Consider the following 16,251-nt stretch of genomic DNA (forward strand, 5'->3'; position numbering starts at 1 on the left):
ACTGGTGAATCGCAGCGTCGTGTGTGTCAACATTACAGAAGTCGACTCACAGCCGGCAAATCTATCAGACTTTTACGGGAAGACCACTGGAATACGTATTTTTCTTTTGTATCATCTGTGAGGACGTATCCAACCTGCAAGTAAGTCGTGCATCTTGTGTAATTGTTTTGTTGGTCATTATTTCGTCTTCAAATAAGAAGCGAACGATTCAGCCAGCTAGCAGGCTAACTCTGGCCTAATAGATGGATGAATCGCTAAACTTGCACAGCTAACGCGCAGCTTTTGTGTAAATATCGCTGCTACCCGTGAAATGTCGTTTAACACGACTACAACAACTATGGTCAATGGCTATCGAATTCGTGTCGAATGCGTATCCGACAGAAAATGCGTTGTATCTCGCGTTCTGTTATGTAGTCAGTCAGCAGGTACACGGCAGGTCAACCGCGTGTGATGTTAGCGCGCTAGCGTATTCTTGTTGATCTTGTTGGCCGTGCTAGCAGTCTTTACTAATTATGGCTAGTGGCCTGGCAAACCTCCGATTTCATCACACATACTTTCCTGAAATAGGTTGGAGTTTGCGTCTGATGTGCGAAGCGACATCTTCTCACGATAGGGGTGGCCACATTTAGTGAGCAAATTATATTGCAGTGGTTTAACTTTTAAACGTCCCAACTTTGCTTCGCTAGCTGCTCTAGCTAATTGCGCGAATTCTGTCTGGTGATGCAGCCATTCAGAGAGTAGTGTGCGCTGCGAGATGGTTAGTGTAAACACTAAACAGCTGATCTAATGGCAATGTGGCATTTATTAAAATCCCGGTTTGTGTTTTTTGCTGCGTTACACTGTATTTATTCATGTTGACACTTTTCTTTCCAAAATTTAATAATTGCTGCTGGGGCAAATTTCGAGGACCCTCCCCCTAGCTAATCGCCCCAGTACCTGGATTGATGCATGTATACTACCCATAGGAAGTTTTACAGTGGCCCCTGGTATATGCCATTGTTTTATTTCTGGGGAGTAGGACAAATAGTCGGCTAATTAAATGCACGAAAAAAATCATGCCGTAAAAATCATCCGAGGGCCGTACTATGAACACAAACCAGGATTTCCCCCTGCTCTTTAGGCCTATATTGAAGGCAGCCACCTTTAAAACAGGCCCCATCTTCTCCAGGTCCCCTGAATACATAGCAATTGTGTTGTATTGCAAAAAGATTCCACTATAAAATATGTCATACCTCGTGAAGCTGCATAACATCAAAATTTCATTGGGGGCAGGATAAAACTGCATCAAGGGCCGCAAATGGCCCTCCAGACATAGGTTCCCCACCCCTGCCAGTCTTTCTAATATAGTGAATCCACTCACAACTAGGGGTCATGACTTGCACTGCAGTGTTTTTGTCATTGCTTGCTACAGCATTTTTATTGTTTTTATTCTCTCTTGTGTTTCAGCCACAGTTTTGGACTCTTGGAATTCTCGTGGAATCCCTTCCCCTGAAGTCCGGATCAAGAGCACTGCATCGAGGCTGTCATGGCAGTCGCAGTGCCAAAGCTGCCCAATGGCTGCATCATCCGAATTCGGCTCTGCAACACCGCCGTGGGTACCACCAGGTGGAAAGAGGGTGTCTTTGAAGTTCACGAGAAGGACAATAAAGCCAACCTCCAGATCAAATTCATGTGTGGAGGTCCACCTGCAAACATCCAGGTTTGTTCTTTTTATTTATTTATTTATTTCATTGAAACCGAAAGTTAAAGAAAGCCCAATTGGGAAACTCAAACTCCCATTGTCATTGTCACACAGCACTCCACAGCACACAAGTGTTCACTGCACACAATGGAATTGCATTGATTCCTCACCTGTGCAGCAGGTGGCAGCCCCCAATGGCGCCCGAAAGGGAGCAGTGTAGCTGTACAGTAGCGTGCTCTGGGTACCTCAGTCATGGAGGAGGATTGGGGAGAGAGCACTGGTTAATTACTTCTCCCACCAACCTGGTGGGTCGGGAGTTGAACCGGCAACCTTTTGGATTACAAGTCTGATGCCCTAACCGCTTACCCATGACTGCCCATTCATGTTATGGCAGTGCACCACACCACCCCATCAGTCTTGGAACTTTTGTACTCCTCAGCACTGTACCATTGACAGCAGAAACACATGTTTGGATTTGCAATGATTAACAGTATATGCTGCATGTGTGTCCTTTCCCCCCAGTTGCACCAGAATGTGAAGAATGTGGTGTTGGCCTCCATGCGCAGCGCTATCAACAGAGTGGTGATCACTTTGATGGACTCAGGCTCCGTCACCTTTGATAAAATCCCTACCGCTGTTGCTAGACAAGTCAAGACGTACCTTGATTTACACAAGCATGGGAAACCAACAGGTTGGTTGGTTGATATTTTGATCTCTCAATTGTTGTTGCTGTAAGTTGCCCTTTTTTCATGTCTTTGACATTTTTAATCTCTATAATCTTGTCACTTTTGTATTTTGCCCCCTCAAGGCATGAAATACCCCAATCAGGGGAGTGCCAGTTTTGGGGTAGTGCTTGGCAACCGGGCTGTGAAAAATGAGTCATCCACTCCAGAGAGACAGGTGAGAGACTTAATGAGTAATAACAGCAGGGCTCTGAATTAACTTTATTCATCACACGCCAAAGTGGCTAATGGATATTAATTTTACTAGCCAAACACACCAATGGGTCTAAATGGCAAGTACGTTTTATTGTCTACCAGACAAACTACATTTTCACCAGCATTTGGCCTGTTGGCAGGTGTTAATTTAGAGCCCTGAATAACAGTATCTTCAAACCAAGTATGTATGAAATTGTGAATTCAATGATGTTGAAAGCAGGAAACTTAATTGCAAAGCAAACCGAATGGCAAGAAAATGAAATGGGAATTCTTCAGGTGTACTTGAAGAAAAATCAAGTGTTTCACTGTACAAATTGGTAATCTATATACTGTAGGAATTGTTTGAAGGAAGGAGTATATACAATACTTTATAGCAACGAATTGACCCATGTGTGGCACAACTTTAAAAGCATAATGACTTAATATAACTTAATATAAGCACCAGTCTCATGTCTTGAAAGTTATCGATTTAATCCTCCAGCTTATCAACAAGCTACATGTGGAGAACTCTCAAACTGATCAGATTAAAGGAAATGGTCAGCAAAATAATTACTTTTCTGACATAAGAAACAAAATATTTATTCTCGTGAGAATACAAACAAATCTAGTTTGTTTATTTTTTTAAATGTTGAACAGCCATTTTTTGTTGTCTTCAATACAGGTTACAATTTTTACTAGTTGGCGTCTCATTTTAATTTATTTACTGTGCCTGAGCGAGTGAGTTGAGTGATGTTGAAAGAATGGATGAGGAACCTATCTTTCTTTCTTTTTTCTTTTTTTTTAGTTTAAACTTTTTTTTATGCATTGAGGTTTTTTTTTTGGTTAGCCGTCCTGAAGAGTAATGCGTTTCTGGTACGGTGCTGGCTCAAAATCGTGATGAACTTGGGGCTCAAAACACTTTTTTGAGCTAGTCCTCAAAATAAATGGCTATTACCGCAGTACTCCCATCTTGTTCCATAAAGACTACCTCAAATTTCAAACGGCATCTTCAGGTGAGTTGACAAAGATATTTGTAATCTGTCTTTTATTTTTAAAAACCATGACACACCTGTGGGGTTTTTCGCAGTCACCTAGTTCTATATTGCTCTACCATCCAATATCTAATATTTTGCTGTCATTGTCTTTTCCTCATTTGTTTATTCAAATGCAATTAATCTCACTTGGTGATTTTTGAAAGCAAAGTAGCCTTTTGGGCTGTGGTCTGGGCACATGATTATATTGTAGCAAATAATGCATCATGGAAGTTTGAGTATAACTTTTATTCAAAGCATTAATTATCTACTGAATGAATGACTTTTTTTCTTTATTTTACTCTACAGAATAATTTACCTGATTACATGAGGGATTACAGTGGCGCGCCCCAACCGAGCTCTGATGAAGAAGCTCAACCTTCATCCTCAACAAGGCCGGTGCTAACTCGTTGTCGAACGACAGAGACTATGGTCCACAGTATTGTGACGTTCGTTGTGAAGGGCTTTCACCCCCTCTCTTTTGTCGAAGACGAGCATTTCATTAATATCTTGCAAGTTGCTAGGCCCGGTATCCAAATGCCCTCAAGCGATTTTCTTAGAGATGTCCTCATCCCACAGCGCTCAGATGATGCGAAGTCAGAGCTTTTTGACCTGATGGCAAAAGCTGCCCACGTTTGCCTAACTGTTGATATGTGGTCCAGTCCAACAGTGGGGTTGTTTTTGGGGATAACTGGCCATTTCGTGGTGGGTAGTCATTTGAAGAGTGGAACGCTGCTCTGTCACCGTCTCCAAGGGCAGCAACACACACCTGCTAGCATTGGCCAACTCTTTGGCACCGTGCTGGAGAATTTCAACATTCAGAACAAGGTGTCATTTGTCGTCACTGACAACGCGTCCAGGGTGATTGATCCGCTCTGTCTGTTTCCACGACTACATGTCGACGGTGGCTGTGAGAACGAGGAAAGCGGTGGCTGTGATCTCGAGGTAGTCAGTGTAGAGGAGATGATTGTGGACCTCGCACCAGAGAAGCTGCCATGTTTTACTGACGCTCTCCAGATGGTGTTGCGTGATGCGATCGATGCAGACGAGTCGATTAAAAGCCTCCTCGACAAGGCCCGGGAGCTGCTTGCTTTTTGTCTGAAATCTCCCCTGGCGAAGGCAGTCTTAAATGAGGTGCCCAAAAGGAGGCCTGAGCAGCCCATTCCTCACTGGACTGACCAGTTGAAAATGCTGCTGTCGATCTTAAACATTCCAGAGGATGTCCTCGCCGAGCAATGCCCAATTCAGCTGTCAGAGTGTGAGCTCGTCAACATTCAGGAGCTTGGCGAGTTGTTCGCTCACTTTGAGGAAGTCTTAGAACGGTGTCTGTCTAAAAAATCGGGTGCCTCCAGCTGTGTTATCCCATGTGTCAGAGGGCTTAGGCACACAATGGAAGGTGAAATGGACCTGGCTGAGAACGAGACGTTTTTGCCTGCCTTGCGAGCATCCCTCGAAAGCAGGCTGGCGAAGTTTGAGGAAATGGAATGTTTCCAGATGGCTGCAGCCCTTGATCCCAGATTCAAGCTGGACTGGTGTAATGATGAGGAAGAAGTGGAGACGGTGAAAGGCCTTCTCACTGCAAAACTTTGTGAAGTTTTACCAAAACCCCCTGCCTCCGAAGCCCCGAGTAGGAAACGGCCCAGACTCTTTTCTTACATGGACACTGATCGGGCTGAGCCCATTAGTGTGGCCACGCGAATACTTGCCATGTACTTGTGCACACCGTGTTTGGGGGTTGAGAGCAATCCTTTTGAGTTCTGGCAAGATCGAACCGATAAGCTTGCGCTTCTAGCACGTAAATATCTGTCTATTCCTGTGTCCCCCGTGTGCGTCGAGAAGATATTTAGTGCTGCTGGTAAGCTATTCAGACAGGAGAGATGCGACTACAGTGAGAAGACTCTGGATGAGATCTTGACCATTGTGTGCAACAGTTAAGTCCTTGAGCCCGCTTCCCAAATTTGGGCCATCAGTGAGGAGGGCAGTCTCTGATTTTGGTGAGGCATACGCCATTAGTAACAGGAGAATGATGAAAGCGCTGGGGTGAAGGTGCCTTTTTTCTTTTCTTTTCTTTTTTGCTTTAAGGGTATTATTAGAGTTTATCAGAGTTGGAGACGTTACTGAACCCTGTCTGGTTTATAAACAATTTGTGTTCTGTATTCAATTATCTGTGTTCTATTCAATGTTCTATATTCAATGTTCTTAGTCATTTTAATCCCAGTACTGAATGTATCTGACAAACACGAAGGCTTTCTTGTGAAGTAAATTGCTGCTAATGTCCTTGGCTGATTCTGACCTCTCGTTGTAAGTTGCTTAGTTCGTTGTCTTGAAATGTAACCAAATGCAGAAGTTAATAAATGAATATTGTATTGCTTACCTCCAAGATGGTGTCATTTGAGTATTTTGAAGTGAATATTTACCCTTCTGGTGCCATTTGATATTTCTCCAACAGTTACACTATGTCTTGGCGATATGTTACAGCTCTCATAATCTATAAGCCTCTAGTTTTGATTGTTCTTACTTGTTTTTTCTTGAAAAGGCGACAGGCCGACCTAAGAGAAACGCATAGAACAAAGACCCTGAATTTAGTGTATTTGTTACTGATTTGTAGATTCCAAGATGTAAACATTTTAAAGGTCTTGAAATATTCTCATTCATCCAGCTCATCTTTGTCGTGTGTGCAATTATTCCAATTGAGAAAGACATGTCAAAAGTATCGCATTCCCACTGTTAAGATTAAATTGGAGTTTCCTTGTACAATACGTTCAATTGCCTACCTGTAATTTTAAATCAGCAGCCTGTTGGTTGCAGCACGTCCACTAGTGAACTTCGCACAAGTTTACTTCCTGATTATGCAAATGTTTTCATAAGTCCTGACACTTGTCATTTTCAGACTACTCCGAAGCGATCAGGCATTGATGGTCATGAGGAGAACACACCAAGAAGACCTCTTAGCAGTCCCAGCAGAGCGGCCACCACACCGGTTCGAACTGGTCTGTCAGAAAACAGGTATGCTGCTGACTGAGGCTGACTAGCTGAGGGTATCGTATTTTTTCTCTCTCTATGATATAACTGATTTTGCTTCCCTTCAGAAGTGAGAAGAGGAAGAGGCTGATTGACTCTGAGAGTCTTGCTGAAGATTATCCCAAGGAGAACGACTCTTCTAGGTAAAGGCAGTTAAAAACCCTGTGGCTGAGCACCTAAAAGGATTTTGTAGTGCATGAAGAATCACTGGTAGTACAAACTATAATAGTAATAATATTGCTAATTGTCCTTGTAGCAACAACAAGGCGACAACCGATCCATCTCAAAAGTTTCTCTCGAGATGCAAAGAAAAGCTGGAGAACAGGGCGACAGGTCAGTTTTTAAAATATGTTAGTTGTTGTCCATTCCCATTCTTTTAGCTTAACAAATGAGTAATTAATGGTTGTGGTTGTTTCTAATGTTATGTATGTTTACTTTCACAGCTGCAACTGCACCACTGCAGCCCACCTCCTTCTATGGCAGCAGAACGGTTGCCAAGGACTACACCCAAAGCCATTCTTTCCTGGACAGGTATAAGACGACTAACGGTGCTGTTGACTTGGCTGTTCCAAAAGATTTCAGAATGTTTCAGAGAAGACTTACTGTAATTTTTAGAGTTCACCATATCACCAATGCGTGGAATGGCGAAATTTAAAAGTCTTTTCAAAAATCTGTGACTAATATTGAACCGAAGTATTTGCTTTCACAGCTTTCAACTTGCCCTACAATTGCTTTCAACTTGCTAATAGCCTTTTTTCTTTTGTCTGTCTGTTTTAGGCCGAGCAGCACGAGTCAGTCTCCCTCCACCAAAAGGAGCTTGATGCTGCCAAATCACTCCACTCCTTTCAAAAAAGTGCGCCCTTCTCTTGACTACAGTGGCTGGAACAGACCAAGACCATCCACTCTCACCCAGCCACAGCCTTCACTCCAGGGGTGAGCATCATCAGTACTCATGATCATGTAGATTGGTGGCATCACAGTTATTGCCTTGGTGTGTGTGTGTGTGTGTGTGTTTGAGAATTCTAATTGGAACAAAACTCCACGTGCATGGCACTAATGTGCAATATTCCTATGATGTTGCATGTATGTCTTGGCCTTCCTCAAGCGAGTCTCGTTCAGGGACGCAAAATGAATTTCACTGAAAACGGACATAGTCCACACAGTTGTGCACAAGCTAATATTAGTGATCTAGAAAGGTTTCCTCGTTTTGTCTTGCAGATTTTCCAACCTGGGAAACACATGCTACATGAATGCTATACTGCAGTCACTCTTCAGTCTGCCATCCTTCTCCAATGACTTACTTAAACAGGGAATCCCATGGAGAAAGGTTCCCAGTAATGCCTTACTAAGGTAAAGGACTCATACATGTATCATTCTAGCTTTCAGTAATGGTAATCGAGCTGAAGTGTATATATAAATTATTTTTATACTTCTAAAATTGTACTTCTGACCCCTGTTTGCTCTGTAGGCGTTTTGCCCACTTGTTGGCCAAAAAGGATATCTCGTGCCCAGAGGTGAAGAAGGAAATGTTGAGGAAAGTGAAGAACTCCATCTCCTCCACTGCTGAACGGTTCTCTGGCTATATGCAAAATGTAAGTATGTGGCCCTGCTGTGGCCATCCGGTAGTGCACTCGCCTGGCCTGCCCCGTCTATCTCACCATTCGCTTCCTGTCTACCCCCTCATACTGTCCTGTCCATAATAAAGTCTAAAAGTAAAAAATTGTTTAACAAAGAAAAAATGTGCACATCTGTCTCAAAAGTGGGTGCTGAACTAACAAAGCCAAATAATTGCAAAAAATAAATAAAGTGCTTGAAGATTGGTGTTGCAGACTTAACTTTTTGCTATTATTTCTTTAATTGAACACCTTTTGAATCTGACAGGATGCTCACGAGTTCCTGAGCCAGTGCCTGGATCAGTTGAAAGAGGACATGGACAAAGTAAACAAAAGCTGGAAGAACGAGCCGACGCCATCGGACGAGGCTCAGAGCGTGCGCGTGGCCGATGAGGCAGACACCTCCCGCATCTACACCTGCCCCGTGGTCGTCAACATGGAGTTCGAGGTCCAGCACACAATCACGTGTAAAGGGTGAGTGAAGCTAGTGCTGGTCGTTGTTTTGTTTGTTTTGTTGGTTATTTTTGTTAGTTGTTGGTAGCGCAGTAACTGTGGTGCATGCCCTGTCGGCGACTCACAACCTATGTGTGTGAAAGTTTGCTTCCTGGTGGCGTTGTCTTGTCTTGCGGATATATGTTGTGTTTCCAGGTGGCATCCAATTCCCCCCTTGGGTATTGATAAAGTCTCTCTCTCTCTCGCAGGTGTGGTGAGGTGGTTCAGAAGCGCGAGCGGTTCAATGACCTGTCAATCGACCTGCCGCGCAGAAAGAAAACCCTGCCCATGAGGTCCATCCAGGACTCCCTCGACCTTTTCTTCAGGGTAGGAAGCTCTATTGCCAATTATGTAGATATGTCACTCTAAAGGGATTTTTATCATTTAACATCTGCAAGATTTGTACAGGAAATTGCCTAATTTCTTTATTTCCACAGATGGAGGAAATTGAGTACTCGTGTGAGAAGTGCAGCAGTAAAGCAGCCACAGTGACTCACAAATTCAGCAGATTGCCAAGGTTTGTTATTACTTATTTTTATGTAATAATTGTTTATTGCAACACTGCTAAAAGACCACACTACAACTTGCCCTCTTCCTGATCTTGTTTTCTCTTTGCTGACCGGTTTTTACATTTATTTATTTACTTATTTATTTTTATTATTGTTGTTATTCCTCTGGTAGGGTGCTGATTCTTCATCTCAAGCGGTACAGCTACAACGCCCAGCTATCTCTCAACAGCAAGTTGGGCCAACAGGTTGTGATCCCCAAATACCTCACGTTGCTCTCCCACTGCACAGACTCCACGCGGCACCCGCTCAGCCTGGGCTGGAGTGCTCAAGCAGCCATGTAAGCAACCAGTCTTGTTGCAATGTTCAAATCTATCAAGCAAAACAATAATATAGCATTTATCAGAAGCGTTCGGTTAACTTTGCCTACAAAACTACCAATTAGCCTACTAATGCAAAAAAATACATTCTCACACACTGGCTATAAAGGCTACCATGCAAAGTGCCATGGTTCAGGTTTCAGTGACAAGATCACACATGCACATAAAATGATATAGGCTCCTGATGACAATAATGCTAGCGCACAGATAAATATAACGGTTGTTGAATGCAATATGTATTTGGTCTGTCCTTGAGTGCTTTAAGTCTTCTTCATTGTTGTGTCCTCGCACCTGCAGTTATTGATGTCCATTCTACTTGGGATTTCTGTTACTATACAGGTCACGGACGTTGAAAACCTCACAGGCTGTGAACAACTCCTCACTACGGTCAGCTCCCACTTTCTTCTCAGACATCGAGACATTTGTGCTGTTGTTCTTCCTTTTTGTTCATGCGTCCACATGTCTACATTGACTGACTGTAGGTTTCCTCTCCTCCCACAGGAAAGGCAACCATAAATCTTGCTCATCTACTTACACGATTGTGGACTCTGACAGTGAGGAGGAAATCACCAGGAAGGTGGCGGTGAACCGAAAGTCTCTACTGAGTGAAAGTTTAACTGATGACGACAGATGTGAGGAGGTTAGTCACTTAGTAGATAGACCACATGTGGCTCTAACATTAGGGCAGTGTTTCTCAATTCTTGAAAATTTTCAAGGCACCCCAAACCAAAAAGCCGTAACATGGCATCGCATCGGATCCCACAAAATCTTAGAAAAGTATCGCATTTGGAGACGTCACACAACCTACGTTCGAACCTGAATTTACTATATTGTGCGTAAAACACAGATGAAAGACTCTAATGACTAAGCAATACTTTATTAATTTAGACAAATATGTATTATATGACATCATTTATTTCTAAGCCACGTTTCCGCGGCACCCCAGGGTGCCCCGGCACCCTGGTTGAGAAACACTGGGTTAGGGCAGTGGGCTGCTACGCTGGTGACCCGGGTTTGATTCCAGCCAAGCCTTCCCCGTCTCCGTCCCCAATCGTTTCCTGTCCCTCAACTGTCTTGCCACAAATAGTCATAAATACACGAAAACTAACGACACTACCTCCCCCTTTGCATCTGCACTTGTTGTTCTGTATATTTCTGGTGAACTACATATCGCCGAGTGATGTTGGCTATGTAATGTCCTCGATTATAAGTCGCTTTGGTTAAAAAGCGTCTGCCAAATGTAACGTAATATAATATGGATTGACGGTGTATTGAAAAATTCATGACCAAAATGAAGTGTCTGTTGTGACTCTCAGATGTTAAATGATGTCCTTTTTATTGTGGCATGTCTGCAGCTGCCTCTGGCCCAGCCCGTGGTCCAGAACGACCTGCTTGACTTCACTGGCGTCAGCGACGACGAGATGCTTGCCATAGCGGAGGAGATGAGTCAGCAGGAGGCGATGGCTGCTGCGCCCCCGGAGGAGGAGGACCCCACCAGTAGCCCCGACACCGGCTTTGGAGACGCAGACGCCGATGGCCAAGACCTGACCAGCCACATGGAGCTGATGGAGGCAGACAAGCCATCTACAGGTATGTGTTGACGGATTATATTTAAAAAAAAGACAGACAGGACCGCACTCCCAAGTTGTGTACTTAAAAAACTTTTTTGTGTCCTTGGAGTGCTGTCTTGTTTGCTTTATTTTGTATATTTCTGAAGGAATGGGAACCCAGTTGCTTTTTACTTTCGTCGAGTTGTGCGTGTTGTATCACAATGTGTTGAGGGATTGCCATCATGCCAAATGATGTGCTTCGTACGCTTTAGGATAAGTTCAGAGGTTGGTGGGGGTGTATCAAAACTTCGCTGGAAAGGCTCCGTTTGCTAACAAAGAATATGAACTCTAGGGATGCACCGGTACTGGTATCGGTATCGGCAACCGATACTGCTCATTGTACTCGTACTCGTACTCGTCAAGCACTTGCCGATACCAGGAACGATACTGCTATTACACAAAACAATGCAAAATCTTGTCACGTTCTGTGGACTTGAAAGCAGCATGGAAAGTGAAAGAGACGGTGAAAGTGCCAACTCATACATTTACTAACATTTAAATCTACATGGAAATGGACAATAAAAATATCACAGGTGTTAAAAAAAACAAGCCCATGCATTTATTTTCATTGTATTTTGGTGGTAAAAGGTATTGGTACTTGGTATCGGCAAGTACACGCATTAATGTACTCGTACTTGTATCGGTTTTCAAAAAAGTGGTATCGGTGCATCCCTAATGAACTCAAGTTTGGATGAAGGGTAGCATTATTGTCATTAAGCTTTAAGGTACACAGTTCTATCAACCAAATATACTGGTATGGATTCCAGAATGATGGGTTATATCTCCCTTGCGTTCTAGATGTTCTGGAATCCCTTGACTATATGTCCCTTGTGTACTAGATGATCTGGAATCCCTTGACTATATGTCCCTTGTGTTCTAGATGTTCTGGAATCCCTTGACCTCACCATGGATGAGAACAAGGAGAACCAGACTCCGGACGGTGTGCAGGGGGAGCTGGACTGGGTACAGCAATACAGCCTGGACCAGGAGAGGGAGGAGCAGGAGCTGCAGCAGGCCCTGGCTCAGAGCCTCCAGGAGCACGTAAGTAGGGATGCACAATATCACTTTTTAGAAAAAGGCTCAACTGCCGCTACGTGTGGGCAATTTTTAAAGTCCTTAATGGACATGTCATAATAATAAAGACATTTTAACTATACTTTTTGGAGTGCCTTGGTGAAGAAAAGTTTTTTTTTCTCTTTTCAAACAACTTTTTTGACATTGAACCTTTTTTCATCTTTCTAAAGGGACTGAGCACGCCTCTGACTACCAAACATTACCACTTTCTTTTTTTTGAAAACCGATATGAGTATGAGTACATTAAAGCAGTACTCTGGGATTTTTTTACATTATTTGTTTACATTTTTTACATTTCCTGGTTAGTCTTTCCGACATATGGAGATATAGAATGTGGTAAGAATTTGCATTTTTCCTTGTATCAGTGCCTGGTATCGTTAAGTGTTTAACGGGTATGAATATTATGACAAAGTATGGGTGCTGATACCAATACCAATATCTATATCGGTGCATCCCTACACGTAAGACCATCAGCAGCTACGGTTTTTGGTTGTCTCCACACACAAGCATGCGGATGAACTGAACTCTGGATATGATTCTTTACAGGAGGCTCGGGAGATGAGGGAGGATGATGATCTGAAGAGAGCCACAGAGCTTAGTCTTCAAGGTTTGTTTTCAGTAATTGTGTCTTTTTTGACATTATAATATACACACTTGACAACGCTTTTTGGTCTTGAGATTAGAGAAACTTTGCTGACTTTATAGCAAATTCTGTACCTCTTTGAGTTTTACCTCAAGAGGGGGTACTATGCTGATGGTGTCTTGAACATCCAAACACTAGTTTTATTATTATTATTTTTAACCAAATTTCTTGTAATGATGCACAGGGCAACTTATTGAGCAATACAAATATAATATAATATAATGTAATATAATATACGATTCAGTAACATTTCAACTGGGTTTGGATTAGTGGAAGACAACTCTCTTGAACCATTCCATCAGAAAAGGAATAGCCAATCATGTTGCCTGGCAACATTGCACAAAATGTTGCAGCACAGGTGTAGCATATAATTGTTTCTCATCTCTTCCCCTCTTTAGAGTTCAACAACTCCCTCCCTGAACTGCTGTGTTCTGATGACGACTCTGGGAACGAGGACGTGCTGGATATGGAGTACACCGAGGCTGAAGCTGAGGACCTGAAGAGGAACGCTGAGGTGAGGGACCCATGGCCATCTTGAACATGGTGAAGTGATAAACCAGGCTTAGTTAACCCACAGGAAGTGGTGATCCTGCTAATAGAGGTGCCTTGCAAGCGTCATTTAGGTAAGAAAATAAGGACTCCAGGCTCTTCTATTAGATGACTTACCTCAACCACAAGGTTAACTTAAACTGGTTTACTACTGAACCAGCTTTTTAGTATACATCCCAGGGATACAGGTACTACTAGGGCAGTGGAGGTGTGGCCTGTGGACCACTGGTAGTTCGCGAGGGAATTTCTGTAAATAAAGTCAGCGTTTCTTAGATAAGGCAGGATGTTTGGGTGTTCAAGTCAGTGTTTGGAGGTTGGGAAACACTGGTGTAATTGATGCATGTTTCAGTGTTTTTATTATTTCTCCTCTTCCTCTTTCAGAGTGGAGATTTGGCCAACTCTTTCAGACTGATCAGTGTGGTCAGCCACATCGGCAGTAGCTCATCTTCAGGTAAGTAGGGTACATACGGGGTGAACTGGGTTATCAAGTGTTGCTGTTGACATCAATATGTGACATAAGGAGTGAATAAATGCCAAACACAAGCTTATAATAATTTAAATTGATGTTTGTGTGTTTTTATCAATGTTGACGTTTCTTTTTCTGCACTCCCAAAGGCCACTACATCAGTGACGTCTATGACATGAAGAAGCAGTCCTGGCTGACTTATAATGACATGGATGTGTCTCGCACGCAAGAGTCCACCGTGCAGAGGGACCGTGACCGCAGTGGCTATATCTTTTTCTACATGCATAAGTGAGTTGTGGTTGGGGTCTGGAAAGCCAGCTAAAACAAATGGTTGAGCTTAGCTGCACTAAATGACTGTAAAAAGCCATCTTCAGTTCGGTGTGTACCGGTTCATTGCGATACCATTAGTAACCATGGTAACCATTGGTCAAAACAGTCGTCACAAAATAGTCCTAATGCAGGCTGATTTTACGGCATCTAGGCACATGATTCAAAATAAAAATGAAGATGGCTGATTTTTACAGATACAGAACATGGTATGCATGACCAAAGACCATGATTCAACCACTTCATGCATAAGCTTGCTGTTACCAAAACGATAATGATTTGGGTCTTAATCTCTTTAAGACTTGGTCATGTCTAAGCTATTGTACAATGGAATTGTGGTTTTCCAGTCAAAAAGGAAGTTGGATCACCAGTGCTCCTGTCTGTATGGCAGAGCTACTATTGTCATTTCTTCCATTTGTGATCTGAAATCCCAAAATATTTTAGTGACTTGGCCAAACCAGGTTCCTGTAATACTTCCAAGCCTTCTCAGGATCCCTGAGTTGTTTCGTGAAGCACTTGTGGCTGACCTTGTCTCCTTGCTAATTTTTGTTGTTTATTTTTAGGGACGTGTTTGAGGAGCTTGGAGAGCTGGAGAGGACAGGAGGGGGCAGCAGTGAGGCCAGCCGTACGGTACTGCAGCCTCTCTGAGGACGATGACCTTCGTGTACCGACTGGCCAGCTCTCCTCACCTTACCCGTACCCCTTTCTGTGAGGTGCCTCCATGCTCCATTGGGACAAAGATTAAAAAAACAACGACTGGGAGTCCAGGATTGCGTTTCTCGACATTGACGTTGCTAACTCGGTTAGCAACGCAATTTCCCATTGGCAATTTTCTAAGTTGCTAACTGGTTAGCAACGACACTGACAAGAAACGTGTCCAGAAAAGGTCTCTCCATTGACTGTTTCTTGAATGTTTGACCCCATGGAGGGGCGTGATTCAGGCTCCCTATGTGTTAGCAGGTGGTAATGCCTGCAGCCTCTCCTTTGTACTACTGATTACCCGTCCACTTTCGCCAACTCTGGGCACTTTCTTTTTTCCCCCCCAAGGCTTATTTACTATATGCAGATAAAATCATGGTGCAATATTTATTTGGCCTGCCGGTGTCTCTTTGTGCTAAAGATGGATGGGTTGGGTTAATCGTCCTCAGCTTTACCGTGACACTTTCTATTCTTGTTTTATATGTATAATTTTATCAGCTAAATGAATATAGCTTGTCTTTTATATACACATGTATAAAAAATATATATACACACACTCAAGATCAATTATCATGCCTGTTACGTTTGAAAATACCAGAGCTTTTACGAACCTATATTTCACGGTTTACAGATTTCATGGACTGTGAGTGTGATGTAGATAATGTGTTTCTGCCGTGTCTAATGTTTGAACTGAGGGCCAGTAATCCCATCTTTCAACTGCTTTACAGTTTCTTTTGATATTTAGCTACCTGTTCTGTGTTACGGGATGGTTGATGTGTGTTCATACAGTGTACAGCCACATGATATATAAGCTCTGTTGAGTTACCCAGCTTTTAGCCCCCTTCAAATGCATTTAAATAAATAAATAAATGATATGTCCTTTTGTGTTTAATTATCCATTCAGCAGCATAAAGCATGTTTGGCACGGTCCTCACGGTCCTGATGCCATGTTGCACTGGACAAACATCGATGGTTCAAGTCTGACGTAGAGGTACAAAATAAAAGTAGTGCAGTAGCATATCAAGTCTCTCTCAACAACATTAGGGTTCAGACTTCATGGTCCACACTTCGAGTGAGGCGATGTTCATCTTGTGAAACTTCAATGATGTTCGGAGCACTTCTTTGAAAGAGGTTCTAGCCGACTCCCGGTCAATCTATTGAATTCCGTCAAGATGTAGCTTTCTCTTTGGAACATCTGAAAATGAAGGTTAGAAAGGGCTTTTTAACATGTTGCAATGATGA

General features: G+C 42.9%; 3 protein-coding genes across 3 annotated transcripts in view; 2 read left to right on the forward strand and 1 right to left on the reverse strand.

The window, feature by feature from the left end:
• On the forward strand, positions 1–15,884 carry usp37 (ubiquitin specific peptidase 37). Its single transcript, XM_063213497.1, has 24 exons — positions 1–140; positions 1,447–1,699; positions 2,204–2,372; positions 2,490–2,581; positions 6,520–6,635; positions 6,719–6,793; positions 6,907–6,983; positions 7,094–7,181; positions 7,428–7,583; positions 7,869–8,000; positions 8,119–8,242; positions 8,532–8,737; positions 8,965–9,082; positions 9,193–9,272; positions 9,437–9,601; positions 9,981–10,028; positions 10,143–10,281; positions 10,997–11,231; positions 12,132–12,292; positions 12,872–12,932; positions 13,367–13,482; positions 13,899–13,968; positions 14,133–14,271; positions 14,874–15,884. The coding sequence occupies exons 2-24, from the start codon at positions 1,526–1,528 to the stop codon at positions 14,956–14,958; spliced, it is 2,826 nt and encodes a 941-aa protein (XP_063069567.1). The 5' UTR covers positions 1–140; positions 1,447–1,525; the 3' UTR covers positions 14,959–15,884.
• LOC134460889 (uncharacterized) lies at positions 2,679–5,763 on the forward strand. The gene is made up of 2 exons (XM_063213500.1): positions 2,679–3,611; positions 3,939–5,763. Exons 1-2 carry the CDS (start codon positions 3,543–3,545, stop codon positions 5,562–5,564), a joined length of 1,695 nt encoding a protein of 564 aa, XP_063069570.1. The 5' UTR covers positions 2,679–3,542; the 3' UTR covers positions 5,565–5,763.
• LOC134460891 (endoribonuclease YbeY-like) overlaps positions 15,883–16,251 on the reverse strand; it is a 4,203-nt gene continuing 3,834 nt past the window's right edge. The window contains exon 4 of the mRNA XM_063213502.1: positions 15,883–16,204. Within this exon, the coding sequence (XP_063069572.1) occupies positions 16,109–16,204 (96 nt within the window). The 3' untranslated portion in view covers positions 15,883–16,108. The remainder of the gene's footprint in view (positions 16,205–16,251) is intronic.

The sequence above is a fragment of the Engraulis encrasicolus genome, chromosome 13 (assembly GCF_034702125.1).
Source record: "Engraulis encrasicolus isolate BLACKSEA-1 chromosome 13, IST_EnEncr_1.0, whole genome shotgun sequence".
NCBI classification, from domain to species: Eukaryota; Metazoa; Chordata; class Actinopteri; order Clupeiformes; family Engraulidae; genus Engraulis; species Engraulis encrasicolus.

Excerpts from the sequence above, each read along its gene's own strand:
- LOC134460889 (XM_063213500.1), top strand. The coding sequence starts at position 3,543 with ATGGCTATTACCGCAGTACTCCCATCTTGTTCCATAAAGACTACCTCA. Across the intron at positions 3,612-3,938 it reads ATTTCAAACGGCATCTTCAG|AATAATTTACCTGATTACAT; the intron begins GTGAGTTGACAA and ends TTTACTCTACAG.
- usp37 (XM_063213497.1), top strand. The coding sequence starts at position 1,526 with ATGGCAGTCGCAGTGCCAAAGCTGCCCAATGGCTGCATCATCCGAATT. Across the intron at positions 7,182-7,427 it reads AGCCATTCTTTCCTGGACAG|GCCGAGCAGCACGAGTCAGT; the intron begins GTATAAGACGAC and ends TGTCTGTTTTAG. Across the intron at positions 9,083-9,192 it reads CCCTCGACCTTTTCTTCAGG|ATGGAGGAAATTGAGTACTC; the intron begins GTAGGAAGCTCT and ends TTATTTCCACAG.